Below are 17,989 nucleotides of genomic sequence, written 5' to 3'. Positions count from 1 at the left end.
TGAATGAGTGAACGCTGCTTGTATTTTTCAAAGCTTTTAAATTACAGCAAGTTTGAGCATTTTACTTGTCCCTAACACATCAACATCCATTTTCCTCTAAGAAGTAGAAAATGTTAAATCTCAGCATGCTTGGGATTGGATTGACAACCTGGATTTCAGTAGTTACGTGTGTGTGTGTCTGTGTATAAGTTAGTTATTTTCAGCTTGTAGTGAATCAAGCCTTTGGTGCTTGTCAGCCACTGGCACTACTGGAAGTGCTGGAGATACTGACTTAGCACATTTGCGTCTTCTGGGGCTTATTGGTATTTAATATCAGTAAATGGGTCTCTCTCAGGTAGATATCTGCTTATGTACACATTTTTGTGTAGTCTAAAGTGTCCACACAAGCAGTATAACCAGTAATTGCTGTTGGAAAAATGAAGACGTGGTTGGGGGAGCGTAATTGGGCTTTGGAGGCTTAAGTGAAGAGAGAGAGAGAAAAAGTATTATTTACAACCTCAACTACTGTGACTGGTTCAGAGACTTTCGTTAAGGAATTTAAAACTCGCTGCAAAGTCTGCCCAAAGAAAGACCACAAGGCAGTTTAACACCTTGGACTAGTGTCACACCACTACAGGCAAGATAACTTTGTTTTGTCATTAAGTGATACAATAAAGCTGAGCTACTCTGGCCCAGAGAAGCACCACTCTGCCAAAAGAAAGGCAAGTTAAATTGGCTTTGACAAAACTTCGGGTGTGGGTTTCTTCGTTTCTTTTTTCTCTTCTTCTTCTTCTTCTCCTTTAGAAGGCTAAAAATGACTGAGCGTTAATGGACATAGACTCAGGGCCTTGTGTAAATTCCTAAAACTACAACTACATCTTGGTGGGGTAGTGGGCCCTGGTAAGCAGGATCCACTTTGATTCATTCTAGTCTATGCTACCATATGGGAATATGTGTAGATATGCCCACTTGAAGCATTGTAACTGTATAGGGGCAGGAGCACCTCTCTCATTAAGGCTAAGACTAGCTTGCTGTTTAACAGTTATTTTCCAAGGGCTCTAAAATAAATGTGTACATGAATTATCTTTAAACTGCCATGTATCATTAGTGTCTGGGGTAGAGTTAGTGGTCCACACTGAAAGTTGTTTGAGCAAGGGGTTCCCGAGATACTGCTCTGATTTTTTTTTTTTTTTTTTTTTTTTTTTTTTTTTTTTTAAAGTCATGTGTTTTCTGCACACTTGGGGCTTAAATGATGACTCTCATCTTCCCCCAAACTGATATAACCTACTCAGGAATGATCTCTACTAGTATCTGGCACCCACTGCCCCTTTTTTGGGGAAGCAGTGTTCTTTGAGTAGTGGAGCACCTGTGGGTGCTCCATTTCAGATTCACATATGCCTCTTGAGCCCTTGATTGAAGATTTCGAGGTATCAGTGTCCATTCAGCCCACATACGTGCCCTATGAAATCTTGTGGCAAACACCAAGGCTATATAGGAGTGCATGGCAAACCGTCCTCAGTTCCTTCATTTCTGCCTCTGCCTGAGACTGAATACTACATTGTCTGCCTAGAGCATACAAGGCTTTTCTCTTTGTCCCCTTTTTCTGTCATAGTTAATTTAGGGTGGTTGTTAGTGGTGGTTTAGGTGCAAGAACTGCATTCCTTCTTTCTTCCCTTGGAGACTTGCCCTTTCCTGGTGGGATATGCCTGGCTTGCCAAGTTTCAAATGCTGCCTCTCCTCCAGGAGGCTATACCAGTGACAATGGATGATTGCCTTGCGGAGTCCCACATCTCCCAAAGTGCTCCTTTTTTGCTTTTGTATAGCCCTTAAGTCCAGGGCTAGGCAAAACAGGGAGATAAAACTCCAACTGCTGGTGATGGAACAGTCCCTACAACCACCCTCTGATCCAGGTCAGGCCTCTCTCCCCCCTGAACATTTGTCCCAGGACTGATCCAGCACCCCAATCAACCTCGGGTCATGTTTCTCATAAGAAAAAGCCTTTGGAGCACCCTCGGAATACTCCCAAAAAGACGAGCACAGACTCTGTATCTAAGGAGCCAGCTGCAAAGAAGATTAGGTTCCTGTCCAGGCCTTCATCTCCAAGGGTTCTGCTGAAGCCAAGGACTCTTCCTCTAGTGCTGGCAGGACCATGAAGCCTTGGAGATCCAAGGAGAAGAAACATAGCTCCAATAGGGTGCCTATACCCTCTGCTAGGAAGGGGTGTAAGCAGAGGGTACCCTTGAGCTTCCCATTGGTGCCATCACAAGCCTTAACCCAGCCATTGGTACCAATGCAAGTAGCTCAGGCATGGTGCCTTTACCAGCAGTACACTTGGTACGGAGCAGGCATCAGCATCTGACACAGCCTGTAGCATGCTCATCATTAATGGTGCTATCAGCTCCAGCCACTGTGACCTTGGCTGTGGTGTTAGTATGAACTAGAGTCCTGGTTGCTGTCAGGTACTGAGCATCTCACAATCTCACGAGATCTCGGGCTCTGAGTGGCAAATCTGACACAGGACTCTCCTACATCTTCTTTGGCTGCTTTCCCCTTTCCTTCTCCCATGGGAGAACATGGAGGAAGACTCCCAGTCAGTCTCCTCGATTCCCTCTCCCCTCCCCCCAATCCCTATTAGGGGTTCTCCAACATTCCTCTTCAGGGAGAACTTTGCAGCTCATCTAGGATGGTGGAACCAAATCTGTATGCCACTCCTGCTCCATTATGGACCCTTGCAATGGCCATATTGGGACCTGTGGGCTGGCTATTGGCAACAATTCAATAGACTTCCGGAACTGTCCTTTAGGGAAACTGAGGTTACGCCATCCTCCCTCTGCCCTTTCACAGCAGGAAACATCATTTGAGGAACTGGAGGCTAGGGCAGAGGAGGAAGTCACCCCAAGACTCCCATTTCATTGTCATTCCTTTAAAAAGTTGCATCTATAATGTAGCTTGAGCCAAGTTGGTGAGCCAGAGTCACTTGTCCAAGTGCAGCAACACTGGGATGGCTCCACAAGACAGGTTTGCGGGCAGCCTGATATCTGAATAATTGAGTGCCTCAAAGTGATGATGTGGCCATGGAATTTGAGTAGCACCATGTACCATGAGTACTCCTGCCTTCAGCAGCTTTCTGAACTTTAGCTGTGCTATGCCTGTCCTGTACTCAACCTGTTCCCTGATTTTGAATAAACAGCCCTAGAGTTTCCAGATGTTGGCACCCATTGACTGTTCTAAGAATTCCTCATGGAATATCACCTGTGCATTGTCATGTATGCCAACAGACTATTTTCTGTGGCAGATTTTTCTGCTCCTTTTGCATGTCCCACCTAACTCAGCAGAGAAATGGGGGGGTTTGCAGTCCCTTTGTGTGTCATCCTCACTGTGCTGTGAGATCTGGCAACCTGCTGCAGTTATCCCTGTACTAGTCAATACAGTTGTCTTTAACCTTTTTCATGTGTCTTTTATATTTGGGAAAGGAACTTGCTGCCTGGTTTCACTAGCTCTTGATGGAGGAAAACTCTTCATTTTCAACACTATTAAAGGCAAACTTCAACATAGGTCTCCCAAAAAATGCTTGAGGAACTTTGATATTTATCAGACCGGTACACAGAATACTTCCTAAGGATTGGGGTCAGGGTTTTGGCAGCTATTGATTTTGTGAAATAGTAGACAGAAAATCACTTCGGCAGTCTGTGCTAGATAGCTTTATTAGAGGTCTCAGTGATATAATGCACTTAAACCCACATATATAAAACTATGTCATGAGAGATTGTTATGAACTAAATAAAACTGCTAAAGCAGAACGGACCCCAAAGGAATCTCAACTTCTTTAAGTGCCAGGATGGGATACAATGTGTTTGGGGAGGGGAGGAGGATAGCAAGAAAGGATTAATTTGGAGATTCATGAATTGTAGATGGACCATGAAAATTCCATTTTGACACTATTGTAAAAATGTGTATTTCACAAAATACACAGATTACGTGAGTTGTGGTGGCTTTGTTTTTGGTGGGTGGTCCATTTCCTACCCCAAGGAGTTTCTAAAATTGCCTGTTCTAAGGGATGCCTAGAAATCCACTTTCCAAAGTTCCTTACCTCCTCCTTACGTATTCAATGTAAGATCACATGAATTGGGGTACTAGTAATAAGTAGGGAATTTTTCATCAGTGTAAAATCTTACACTAGATTTCCTGATGAAATCCTGTAACTTTTGGCTCTAGTGAGGACTACTTTCACCTTTTTAAAAAATGGATATTGCTAATACATACGTTGTCATTGAGGGAGAGGAAGAATCTAAAGTGGACTAGTACTGCATCAAACTTAGAAATCCTGCAAGCAAACTGGGAGCCCATGATTTTGTAGCCTTCATTGTACACACACCCTAGCAAGTGTCTTATTTTAAATAATTAAGATTAAGTATCACACTTGTTTTTGAGCAAAGGATTGCTTTCCTGTGCAACAGCTCCAAGCTCCATGGCTTTGCTTTGGTTTTTCACTCACCTAACTAGTAGGAATCTGGAATCATGGGGTGGAGTCTGCAGTATTGTGCCTTTCTGATGAAGAACACTTCATGTAATTTCTAAAGTATTTCCTGCTGCTAAGCAAGGAACATGCTACAATAAATATAGTATAAAAACCTATGTAGTATTGGTGGATTGCAGAATACTCTCCAGTCCTCAAACAGTAAAAAATTGCTATGTGTGAACTTTCCCTTTGAATCAGAGTGACTCAAGGGCGAGAGATGTGGAAGTAAACAATAGGAATAAGGGATCCAGTGACAGAATCTTGAGGGAGCAAAAATAGTTAATCACTGAAGAAAGCACATAGAAGAGGAAGTCATTATCAAAACATAGCAGACAGAGTACAGAGAAGATTCTTCCAGTTTTGTGAATGAAGGAACAGAATCATGAACTGACTCCTGTGAATTAGGTATCTGAGGTGTCAGAAAAACACAGCCCCCTCTAAGCTTGAATGTAAAAGAGAGAAGTGCTTCTTTGAGCGTGGGTGGTATTGGAGAGGCATGTAAGGTCAAAAGATGGCTTGCATTGGACCATGTTGAAACACTCTCCCTACCTTGGACTACTTATAAACAACTTATCCCCAAATTCCCCTTCTTTCCCGCAGCAAATAGTGCGTGGCCTCATGGAAAAGAGCAGTTAGACATTTAAAAAATACTAACCTAAAGCAAACGGCTGCCAAATTGTCTCCTGGGAACCCCTAGCCCATCCACCTTCCAATGCTGTGGCCCTCATTGCTTTGAGCTTGCCATGTTTTTTAGTAGCTTGTCTCACTTAGGTAAAGCCAAACTTATCACATTGTAGATAAAACTGCTTCAAGTCACTCTGGTTGCAGAGAAGTGAACTTTCTAAGCTGGGCCAAGGGCTCTGAAAATCCAAATACTGTACTGGGCTACAACTAACAGGTGGCATCCCTGTTTGAACATTGACCAATCTGCTGTTTTTAGGATCTGCTCTACAGCTAGGTGCATGCAAGAGTATACTGGGAAACTAGAGGAACCAGATGAGAGGAAATATCATAGCCTTTCAAGGAACATACTTCCTTTTTTTTAAATAAAAACAATCCTAGTTCTTCTGAAAAAAGACATACAGCTTCTCTTCAAACAGAAGTATAAATCCATATGTTGGAGCTAGTTACTATATGAAGACTTCATCTGTTCTCTCTCACTAAGCTTTAAGCTTTGATTTTTATTGATTGTTTTAATTGTAAGATTTAAACTTGTTACCTCATACTCTTCTTACAGATTGCAAGGAAACGGCACAAAGTTATCAGTGCTTTCAAGAGCCCCCATGGCCAGACCAGGCCCCCAGCATCTCTCAAGCACATTGTTCTCATGCCTCTCTCGCAGATCAAGAAAGTGCTAGACATCAGGGAGACAGAAGGTCTGTGCTTGGAATGGTGTTATAGCTAATAAACCCAGTGGGGGAATGGTGGGGGAGATAGAACATTGAAGTGTGTATATAATATATTCTGAGAACTAATTATGTGATTACACTCCAGCTGACAGCTACAAATGCTAATGTTCTGGCTTGAAACCACAAAGCAATAAGTTTTTTATTTAAAGATTGTTTGCCTGCTGGCCAATGATCTTGAAATAACCACTAAAGGCCATATCAACAAGAGCCAGCCAAATGGCACTGTGAACCTGCAATAAAAAATAAGCCTACAGAGTTTTTAAACACAGCCCTTGTTCTGCTGAGTGTGCTTTTTGTTGCTTGGCCCATTGCTGTTTCCACAAATACAAATCTTCATTTCAAATGTGGTGGTGGCACTCAAGGAGCTATCCCTCCCACCTGAGGACAAAGGTTTAACTTAACTCGTGTTACCGCTTGGTCACGGTTAGATTAATGTTTCATGGTAGCAACAGTTCATACCAATTTATTCAATGTTGTAGCAGCAATACCATCATAAATCTGTTTGCAGAAGCTTGTAATTGCTGTAAACATTTTCTGGTTAGAAATTAAAGTACAATAATGCTTCACTTCAAGTGATCAAACTTTTTGGTTGGTGTTCTCTAGATCTCTTCATCAGATCTTACTGGGTTTGTATGTTTTTCAGAGCTTAAGACAACTCTTCTGAGTAAGAAGTAGGAAGAGGCCATCTAGTAAGCAGGCAGCAACCTCATACAGTCTAACTGTAACTTTAGATTTAACTGCAGTCATTTTTTAAACTGGTATTAATGGAGAGTGTGTGCTTTTTGCTGTAGTCTAATTATTTGATGGCAGAGACACCAGAGTAGACTGACAATGAATTTTAGCCTCTTGGCTTCTTCACACTAAAAGATGATCCAATGATGGCAAGAGGGTAGCTGAACCCTTCTGACCAAGTTCTAGCTCCCGTTTCTGAAGCAGTGTCTGTCTATGCTTGCAACTTAATTGTGTTCAGCACTGGTTGGTTGTCAGCAATGGGTCACTTGTCCAGCATAGACTGGGTTTAACATCCCCTTTTAAGATATAAGATATAATTCTGTTTAGTCAAATTTGAATATCTCAAATGGTCAACCTTCCTTCATAATAGAATATGTAGCAGCTTCAATGTTGCTTCTCAAAGTGCTCTACAAAATAGGGCAGGCATCACTTCCCTCTGCTTTGCAGGTGAAGAAACAACCTGCCCAAGGTTGCAGAACTGAGAAGAGAATCCAAGATTTGTTACTGCCATTTTCTTATCCATTAGACTATGCTGCCTATAAGGCAATGTCTACACTTCAATTAGACCCCCTCAGCTGGCTTGTGCCAGCTGACTCTGGCTAGTGGGGCTCAAGCTAAGGGGCTGTTTTAGTTGCAGTGCAGATGTTCAGGCTTGGGCTAGAGCCCAGGCTCTGGGACCCTCACAGCCAGAGCCCAAATGTCTACAGTGCAATTAAATAGCCCCTTAACCCAAGCACTGCTAGCCTGAATCAGCTGGCACAGGCCAACCACAGGAGCTTAATTGCAGTGTAGACATACCCTAATAGTCTTTAACTTGAATCTGACTGCTACTTAAATGTAAGTCATAAGATTACTTGCTTAAAATCTGTGGGGGTTTTTTCCAGAATTGTACGAAGGTAGACTGTCCTCTGTTTGGAACAGTGTGAACTGAATGTTTTTGTCTTCAATTATAGACTGCCACAAAGCTTTTGCCTTGGTTGTGCGGCCACCAACAGAACAGAACAACTTGTTGTTCAGTTTTCAGATGACAACTGAGGAGCCTCCTAAAGAGGATTGGCTGAAGATGCTGTGTCGGCATGTAGCGAATACAATTTGTAAAGCAGATGCTGTAAGTTGTCTAGTAGTAGGTTATCAGTGAAAATAGTTCATTGCAAATGTCTCTTAGATACATTTAATTTAACTGCTTCTTTGTGATATTAGGAAGAAACCAGGCCTTGGCATATCCTCAAGCTAACAGAGTAAGAAACTTCTCTGGTGGTTAAGAGGGCTACTAAGGCCTACTCCTTAACCATTAGGTTCTACAGAACCTGGCTTCTTTATTTTAAATAAAAATACTACTAATTCTTTATGGTTGTGATAACAGTCCAAGGCCTGTAGTATAGACATGCCCTATTGTATCTATACTATCTTTTGGGTCTTTTACCAGTGTAAGCCAGGCCAGCGCAATTCTCTGCATTGTTGTAGCATTTCTAACAGTAGGCATTTTCATTGAGATGTAGAAATTGACTGTGTATAATCCCTTAATTCGTTGGTCTGTATAGACAGCCTGATAGAACAGCGGTATGAAATGGTTCTACCTCAGTGAGGCATAGAGCCCTAAAGCATCTTTCATCACAAACTGGAATGTTCTAAGGTGTCAGCCTTCTCCCAGCACACCTTTGAGAATTTCCAGTGTGTATTTCCAGGCCAGAAGCCAAAAATAAAAAATGTACAAACTTTGAAATACAGCATGTAAATGGTAACTGGACAAGGACCTTCCAGCTTACATTTTCTGTGTGTGCGCGCACACGTACGTACACCCCCCTCCCCCTCTCCTCACCCCCCCCCCCCCCACACACACACACTCTGGAGTGAACAGCCGGTTTGAGTTTGACTTTGTTCAACATGTTACTTCATATTTTCACTATACAATCTGTTAAATATTTGAGGTTGTTTCTTTAAGGCTGAAAAAAAAACAAAAAACCTTTCTTTAAATGAGTCTTGTCTTTCCATGAGGACACTAATTCAGAATGTGTACTATTTCTGATCCACTGGCTCACTTTGAATGGGTGAACTTCTGGAGAAGGGGTATTTTACGCCTCTTCCCCTCCCCCCCCGCCCAACCACACACAGTAAAAGATATTTTTATCCTGAGAGAAGTATCTGACAGTTTTGCTAAGTGGGCCAGCCACCCATCTATCAGTTCCTTTAATTGTCTTTATCGCCACTCAATTCTAATCAGTATAATAGTAGAAATGGGGTATCATCTGTTACTACTGTTCTGTCACATTACAGTACATTGGAAATAGTGAGGGGTCAAGTGCTTTTCTAATGTGGAATATGATACTCTGAAACACACCTTGTCCGTTCCTAACTACATCCAGTCCTCAGAGTGGTAATATACATTGATGTCTACTTAAAGGCAGCAGCCCCACCACACTTTAAAGCAACACATTTCCATTCTGAATGTGCCCCCATCTTTAGCTTGATTTGCATACCAAATAAAACTGGAATCTTTTTTGCACTTTAGGGGGTCAAAAACTTGATCCTCTTCTCCAGCTGTACCTGGACACCACACCGTTTCTGAAAAGTCTGATGTAAATACCTACTTCATTTATTAGAAAACATAGGCATAATTATACAAGTCTGCCACATGGTGGCAGTAAAGGCTTTAACTTCTACTCTGCCTAGTAGCACTGCAGTGAACAATGCTGTCATAAGCTGTTCTTGAAACTTAACTCTTGTGTGTACAGTCGTCTTCGGGCAGCTTTCCTCCGACTTCACAAAAGATCAATTAAAAAGTCTAATCTAAAGACTCCTGTGATACTACTGGAGTTTCAGAACACAAAATATGAAATATTTATTGGGATGTCAGTGACTCTTCTAAAACTGGCAAGTAAAACTATAAAAATATTTAAAGCTTCATCCTATCCTGTGCACTAGGGCACTGCTCTTAATTATGTAACTGAATAGTCTACGTTTTGAATCATTCCAGTAACGTTAATTTCTGTTCTCTGGGGGAACTTGGGATCTTCTGAAGCACTTTTTACCAAACATAAGCCAAAGGTATCGACTTTAACTAGAAGACTTTTGAAGACTACCCAGTCTGTCCATTAGAATAGTGGAGTATCTTGCCATGCCAAGACTCCACTACATTTACAGTTCAAATGTGCATATCCCTTTGCATCAGGCCTGGCTTTTTAATAAGTTCAGATTTGACCCACTTGGTTTGCTTTGACTACCCTGATTTTGAAAATGGGGCTAAGGTCTCCTACAAGAGACTGTTCTAGTAGCTAGCTTCAGTAAATCAAGTAAATCCAAATAGCAGCTGCAAGATTAAGTACAGCTGCTACATTTGCTATCCCTTCTCCAGTGGAATTTAGAGATCTTCAAACAGGAATTGATGATAAATAATTAAATTTTAGAAGATTAAACTCACATTTTTGAGTGTACTCAAAGATGATGTGTTGGAAAAATCCTGGTGGATTTGTGCACCTGTTCTTATAATTATGCCTGTGTCTAGGAAAACCTTATTTACACTACCGATCCTGATTCAATTGACATAAATACAAAAGATGTGGACAGTACGTTGAGTAGGGCATCCAGGGCAATAAAGAAAACATCAAAAAAGGTAAGTGTTTAATTCCCTACTTGCTAAGTAATTACCTGATATGTGAACCTTATTACTTGCACCAAAATCTTCTAGTGCCAGTGTAGTCAACAAATTTATGTTGGTATTTCTTCCAGTGCTGGCAAAGTTCTCTCTCTCTCTCTCTCTATATGAACTGATTAGGAGGAGAAAATGAAATTGGGGGTTTTTTGTTTGTTTTTTTAATTGCAGGATTGTAAATACATTCAAAAAATTTCTTTACTTTTTTATACGTTAAAAGAAATTCCATGAGATCAATTGTGCTGCAGAGTTGCAATGTGACTGTTTTGTGACCTATGTAAAATGAAGAGTCTGTGTTAATTCAACCCATGGTGTCCAGACCATATGTAGCAGTCAGCTGAAGGAGCAGGGATTGAAAAGCGAGCATGCACAGGTTGACTACTAAAATAGACCTCTAAGATGCTGTATAGAAAGCATTGTAGGACATGGTCTCTAGACTGTTAATGTTATTCCACAGCAAATCAAAATGTGAATGCATGTTAGATGCTAGTGGTCTCATGCTAAGACTTAATGTATGTAACAACTCTTGTCAAACTCTGCAGGTTACAAGAGCATTTTCTTTCTCCAAAACACCAAAGAGAGCTCTTCGAAGGGCGTTAATGGCACACAATACAGTAGAAGGAAGGAGTCCCTGCTCAGCTAATGAAAGTTACTTAGGCAGCCGCCTGACCAGTACATCCTCGTTAGCAGTAAGTGACTTGGCTGTACAGTCCAAGTGGCATAACTTTCATTTTGATAAAGCTGACTGTATTAATTTTGGTGCACAGAGCTTATTCTTACATGGCAACCTCTTATTAAACAAGGTCCACAATGCATATGCCATACTTTTCTGTACTTAAAAAAAAAAAAACTCCATTTATATTCTGGTCTGAGTAAAATCTCTTAAGATGTCTTATTATAGAATATCAGGGTTGGAAGGGACCTCAGGAGGTCATCTAGTCCAACCCCCTGCTCAAAGCAGGACCGATCCCCGACTAAATCACCCCAGCCAGGACTTTGTCAAGCCTGACCTTAAAAACTTCTAGGGAAGGAGATTCCACCACCTCCCTAGGTAACGCGTTCCAGTGTTTCACCACCCTCATAGTGAAAGTTTTTCCTAATATCCAATCTAAATCTCCCCCACTGCAACTTGAGACCATTACTCCTTGTTCTGTCATCTGCTACCACTGAACAGTCTAGAGCCATCCTCTTTGGAACCCCCTTTCAGGTAGTTGAAAGCAGCTATCAAATCCCCCCTCATTCTTCTCTTCCGCAGACTAAACATCCCCAGTTTCCTCAGCCTCTCCTCATAAGTCATGTGTTCCAGTCCCCTAATCATTTTTGTTGCCCTCCGCTGGACTCTTTCCAATTTTTCCACATCCTTCTTATAGCGTGGGGCCCAAAACTGGACACACTACTCCAGATGAGGCCTCACCAATGTCGAATAGAGGGGAATGATCACGTCCCTCGATCTGCTGGCAATGCCCCTACGTATACATCCCAAAATGCCATTGGCCTTCTTGGCAACAAGGGCACACTGTTGACTCATATCCAGCTTCTCGTCCACTGTAACCCCTAAGTCCTTTTCTGCAGAACTGCTGCCGAGCCGTTCGGTCCCTAGTCTGTAGCGGTGCATGGGATTCTTCCGTCCTAAGTGCAGGACTCTGCACTTGTCCTTGTTGAACCTCAGATTTCTTTTGGCCCAATCCTCCAATTTGTCTAGGTCCCTCTGTATCCTATCCCTACCCTCCAGCGTATTTACCACTCCTCCCAATTTAGTGTCATCTGCAAACTTGCTGAGGGTGCAATCCACACCATCCTCCAGATCATTTTATGAAGATATTGAACAAAACTGGCTCCAGGACCAACCCCTGGGGCACTCCACTTGATACCGGCTGCCAACTAGACATGGAGCCATTGATCACTACCCGTTGAGCCCGACAATCTAGCCAGCTTTCTATCCACCTTATAGTCCATTCATCCAGCCCATACTTCTTTAACTTGCTGGCAGTCTGTAAAATGCAGAAATATCTGCTGTACCATGGGAAACAAGGAGGGAGAATGCACTATGCAGATTCCAAAAAGTGACTACCTTTTAAGAATGAACGTACTCTCTCATGGCAAGATGAGAAACTCTTCGCACAACTTGGAATGAAATTATTTCTGAAGCTATCTTAGGACAAAGTATACAGCTGGTTCGTGTAACTTGAAATGGCTAAATTTCGCATTTAAAAACAGACATCCTGTGCTTTCTTACCTCATTAACTTCTATCCTCATGGACTCTAAACAGGGCCGGGGAGGAACCAAGAAGCTGCAGCCCCAAACCCCCAGGAAAGGATATTCAGTGTGTCATAGATTTGGGGAGGGGAGAGGATCTCCGTCTTCAGTTTCTAAAATAACATACTGCTACTCTTTTCTCTGCTATAGTTTAAGAACTATAGCAGTAGACACTCAAGTTGCCAGCACAACTAACTATAACAGACGGGACTTGGTGGGATTGAAAATAAACTAAACTAAATTTTTGAGTAAATTGTATGTTATAACGCCTGCTCTTAGATCTGTAACTTGTTGAAAATTTCCCTTGTAACTCTTGTGGTGGTGGTCTCCTATAGTTGCCTTGCAGGGTATCCCCTCTGGAATAGGGGTAATACAGTATAATGTGCACTTTAATGGCCCACTGATAATCAACTGTCAAAGTATTGCTTCACTCTGCTGCTTGAGTTAAGGATGGGAGCATATGAACTAATGTTCTGAATCAGATCAGTGGTCCACCTCGTCCAGTATGCTTTCTAACAGTAGCCAGAAATAGCTGCTTCAGAGGAAACTGCTAGAAGTTCAGCAGAAGGTAACTAAGGAATAAATTGCCCACAGGGATAGTTGCATCCTTCCTCCCATTAGAGGTTTCTTCCCCAAAAAATCACTTACAGATTTAATTTTTATTCCTCCTCCCCTCTTGCTATTTTACCTGTGGCTATCCTCATTCTGGTACAGTTTGTATCTCATAAAAATAGTTACATTCCAGTCATGCATTTTCTCTACCCCTATGTCCTTACATAGTTGAGCTTCACCCTTAAACGTGTCAGAACTACAAGGGATTGGTTGAATCCCTTTCTTTTCTGTGCATTAACAAGATGAATTCAAAATCTCTTGATGCTCTTCCAAATAGTAAACTACCAAACATATAAGTTGGCAGCATGGCATCCATCCTGTGCTTAGGAAAAGGGAGCTGTGGTTAAAAACAATCCAACCTGCAGCTAAATTAGTTATGAAATCAACAGTTTTGCATTTAGGTGGGGCTAAATGGCAATTTTCAGTTTTCAAAGTTACTGCATCTCTCATCCCTTTGTGGCTTCCTTGAGGGCACCCACACTCTAGGGGTCTGAAACTTTTCTTGGGTGGAGTCCCACAACTTTGTCTAGATCTAGAATGTAATTCCTACTTCAATTCACAGATTATCCCAGCATGTCTGCATTTCATTGAGGACCTGCAGTTCTGCTTGCTCTCTGGGGCAATAACAGTGTCAAAGCAAAGTAAGTGTTTGGATCAAAAGAGAACATATCTTAAAAACAGCTCACATACTAGTCCTAGCTTACCAAATAGTCACCCATCTTTCATCTCTCCAATTCCTTCAGGATTTGTCCCTCTTGGTCAGTGTCATTGATCAGGTGAAAGTGACTTCCCCATTTATGTTAGGGTGATCACTTTATACTATTTTTCTGTTTGGTTCGTCAAGGTCTCATAGAGTTAAATTAGTACACGTAACTTCCCCCAGGAGGTAAAGCTACTTCAGCCTTGCTACTTGCTTAGGGATTTGCAATAATTACCCCAGTGATTTTTAGTTCCAGCAGGAAACCCTCTGATTCCTCCATGGGGTTGTATTCTGGATCCTAGCTCTTAAAGTTTACATATAACACTTTTATAAAGTTGATTCAATTGTTTTGTATATTGCTGTGACAGATAATATAGACACCTGGGATATCCGGTCAAAGCAGTGCTTCATGTAGCGTTTCAATGGCCTAATACACAATAGCACTGATAGTTGCTGATAATATATACCCAAGAGCGTCATTTGGATGGGGAAAATGACTTGTGAATTTGTCATTACTTCAATTTAAGACCATTAATACAATCTCCACTAGGAGCAAACTATTGCAGAAAGAGTACTGTTCTGGCTTGTATGCATTATTGAACCTGTTTAAAGTGCTGTGGCATGATCTCACTGCTGTTCCTGCAAAATTAATCTGTTGAAGATATTGAGTAAGTTTTAAAATTCACAGAACATAAGAGCCCACTAAGCTTCTTACAAAGGACTCAAAGGAATTGTTTAGGTGAAGTGCTTTGTGTAGATAATATCCTGGCCATAGGTATGTACAATTTTTTTTGTTTACTTAGAGATATGGCATTGAAATAAGGCACAATAAAAGAGTAACCAGTGAATTATGCAGTGTCTGCACTAACTCTTCACCCCACCCCCCTTCCTATTTGTAGATTGCACGTTCCTCTTCTACATACAGCCTAAATGGATCTGTCAAACATGTCGTTAGTGTTCAGCGCTCCAATTCTGTTGATGGGAGCTCTCAAAGTTCCAGGTCTCGACCTGTGCTCCGTCCTGACTCTCCAACTAGCCGTCCTTCACATGCCAGAGAAGGAAAAACTCCTTCCAGCCCTGAAAGCTTAAATGGCCACTCTTTGGCCAGACCTTGTCCCATTCCTGTCATTACTACCACTTGTGATGTAGGAGATGACCGGAGAGGTGTTGAGAACAGTTCCGTCGTCAAACCCTGATCTTTAATGCCCATGTTGCATAAAGTGAGCTTCTTAAAGATTCTCATATTTAGCACAACTACTAGAAGATTAAAGAATCTGTCAAATGTTTCTAATGGGTGCTGGGTTTTCCTTGGTCTGCCTTGGTGCACATCTCAACTCCCATTAGGCTACTTAATATTTCTTCTGTTAACTAGTTGGGTCTGAAATGGGGAATTTAAATTCTTTGGAAATGGAATTGACATCACTGGTATTGAGGGGTTTTGGATTTCTTTCCAAGTTTTTTAACCACGTTTGCCCAATGATAGCATTTAAAGTGCCTCTTAATATTTACACATTTAATGTAAGTATGGGAGAGTCTTCATGCTAAAGTCAAAATTTGACCAATCAAATTCTGGATTCAGCATGGAGTCTATTGCCTCTGATTGCAAATATGGAAGACTTCTAGAGTACAACTGTTGACTTTCATGAGTCTTAAACAGTGAGTTTTGCAATTATCATCCTATGCTAAATACCTCCATAAGAACACGTTTCTCTTCTAGTTCAACAACTAAAGCACAACTATAGTACTATCACTTGTTATCACTTCAAGTGAAATTAAACTTCTGAGGTTGTAAAGAAATTTTTTTAGCTCTTAAAGCAGCTCTTACAACTATTCTTATACTGATTTTAGTTTCAACTTTTGCTTAGCAACAAACTGCTAAGCCTGCAGATCACAACAAAATCCACTGATGATCAGTTCTGCTGAGACTTGTTCACATCAGAATAGCAAGCCTTTTGTCTAGTTTGCAGTGATACAGGCTAAGACTATTCAGTAATAAACTACCAAAAGTAAGTCACAATTTTTTTGTGGCCCTTTGGTATAAAAAAAAGTCTTTGTAAGGGTCAAATCAGTAGTTTTTGAGGAAGCTTAAAAATATGGTAAGAGCAGAACAAGTTTAAGTGGTTATGTAGCTAGGGGAAGCTCATCTCAATCTTTCAAGATTTGCTAATATAGCAAACTGTCTTATAACATGTTCTGTGTTAGAAAACTTGGAAGGAGATACTACGCTGTTGTAAAAGCATGAACTGCACAAGGATGTGGGTTAGATATTTGCTTTATTAAGAACTCTTCAGAAGGTCTCCTAGTAATGTACATACCTCTCAACAGTCTTATTACAGGGGAAATCTTCATTTTATATAATGAACTTAACCATGTCTCTTACCCACCAAGTTAGTTATCCAAAACTTGAAAATGCCAGTCCCTAAAATTAAGGGTCAGCAGACTACCTTTACTGAATAAACTGGACCAACTGTGTCCCGCTTATTTTGGGTCTTGAAACGTTGAGAGGTATGACTACAACACTGAGACTGATACCTTGATCATATTAACATTTTTTTGTTTTTCTTTTTTCCCTACCAGGGTATCCCTTCTCCTTCCTTGGTCAACCTTCCCTCATTGTTTGCAAAGAGGAGTCATACCTTAAGTCGATCAACAACCCACTTGATATGAAGTAGGCTTAAAATGGACTCCTATACTGTAATGACTGACAAGCTACTGGCTGTTCAGATGACCTATTACTGACATTAATGGTACTTTAGTCATTGTCACTTAGTTGCTTAACTTAGTTACCTAACATTTTGCTAACTGGTAGGGACTCTTTGACTAGTACTGAAGCAGATCACCTAATCAACCAAACAAGTGAAAAACTTGATCTAGGTTTAGAAATATTGTATTCCTTTGCACAATCCATTTCCCCACCAGCGTAATGTAAACACTTTCTTTCAACAAACTGTCTCCTTTATGCAATAAATTGTTTTGGTGTTAAATGCTGAAATTAAGAAGTCTCTTACTTGAGTCATCCACTGGAGGATGATATTCAGTTAATCTAGAAGAGGCTACTTAACTTCATCAATTGGCTCTGTACTACTAATCTTAAAAGCTAATGCATGGACCATTGACTAACCTGAAATAGTTTAAGATACACCCTTTAAAGTATAACAGTTGGCCTGTTATACAGCTGCTTTGTCTGGCTATTCTAGAAGATCTAGTTTATTGGTGCATGAGTGTACCTTTTTGAGTGGTCTACTGCATATGCATCCTTCGTACTTTCTATGCATCCTTTTCTAATCCAATACATCCAAATCCTGTGACTGGCTTAGCCACCAAAAGTAACTGATCTGATAGCAAATTAAAACTAACATTTTTGGATGTGGAAGTCCAAGGAAAAAACATCACTGTACTTAAATTGTATTTATAGCCTTTGAATTGAGACTATTTTTAAAAATAGTCTCCAAACTTTGTATAACTACTTTTTTATATATAGCTTATTCATTCACAGTCTCCTCCAGTGCGAAGCTGAAATTGTGGACCTGGTTTCAATGTCTAACAGTAATATTTTTATGTACAGGTTTTTGGTGTATAATTTCCAAAACCTTTTTCTACATCTTTGCTATACTTAATCTTTTTGTATTTTTTTTCTTTGCAAGCTGTACATTTTTAAAATCATGTTTTCAGTCTGTATTATCCAACCCCGTCTCAGGAATTGTCCAAATGTGTATATTTCTGCACTTAATAACTTTGAACTAATTGCCTGTGTGTCATGCGTGGCATTTCCAACTCTTAAGATTCCATTTAACTACAAAATGCTACTTTTTCTGTTATATGTAATTAGTGCTGCTTTTGAAGATGTCAGATGGCCTGTTACTTCTGTATTTTTAAGATAGGTTTTTTTGCCAATATAAATCATGTAAATAAACTGTTTAAAACATTGCTTACTGTTGTACTAAACAGACTTTAAGAAAAGTCCAATGAGTCTGTGTCAAGGTGAGTGTTACTGCATCAGGAGCTAGTCTAGAAGCTTGTATAGTGAATCATAGTAATATAGTTGCAGTCCACTAAATATATACACATATACCCAACAAGGTTCCTGTGAAATTCCTTGTGAGGATTTACTGTTGTGGATACTGTTCTGTCA

General features: G+C 40.7%; 1 protein-coding gene across 19 annotated transcripts in view; it reads left to right on the top strand.

Moving 5' to 3' along the window:
* The window catches only part of ECT2 (epithelial cell transforming 2), a 137,049-nt gene extending 119,265 nt beyond the window's left edge, over nucleotides 1–17,784 (top strand). For 9 of the 19 annotated variants that reach the window (XM_043521734.1, XM_043521730.1, XM_043521735.1 and 6 more), the window contains 6 exons: nucleotides 5,736–5,874; nucleotides 7,593–7,747; nucleotides 10,142–10,249; nucleotides 10,831–10,977; nucleotides 14,757–15,077; nucleotides 16,435–17,784. In XM_043521734.1, coding sequence (XP_043377669.1) covers nucleotides 5,736–5,874; nucleotides 7,593–7,747; nucleotides 10,142–10,249; nucleotides 10,831–10,977; nucleotides 14,757–15,053 — 846 coding nt within the window. In that variant the 3' untranslated portion in view covers nucleotides 15,054–15,077; nucleotides 16,435–17,784. Of the gene's footprint in view, nucleotides 1–5,735; nucleotides 5,875–7,592; nucleotides 7,748–10,141; nucleotides 10,250–10,830; nucleotides 10,978–13,719; nucleotides 13,799–14,756; nucleotides 15,078–16,434 lie in introns of those variants that run through there. The other 10 variants (XM_043521744.1, XM_043521745.1, XM_043521742.1 and 7 more) reach the window with 2 other exon arrangements.
* Nucleotides 17,785–17,989: the final 205 nt, after the last annotated feature.

Source organism: Chelonia mydas, chromosome 9 (assembly GCF_015237465.2).
Source record: "Chelonia mydas isolate rCheMyd1 chromosome 9, rCheMyd1.pri.v2, whole genome shotgun sequence".
Taxonomy (NCBI): domain Eukaryota; kingdom Metazoa; phylum Chordata; order Testudines; family Cheloniidae; genus Chelonia; species Chelonia mydas.
The sequence above is the reverse complement of the archived record's forward strand: the minus strand, read 5'-3'. Positions and strand labels throughout refer to the sequence as shown.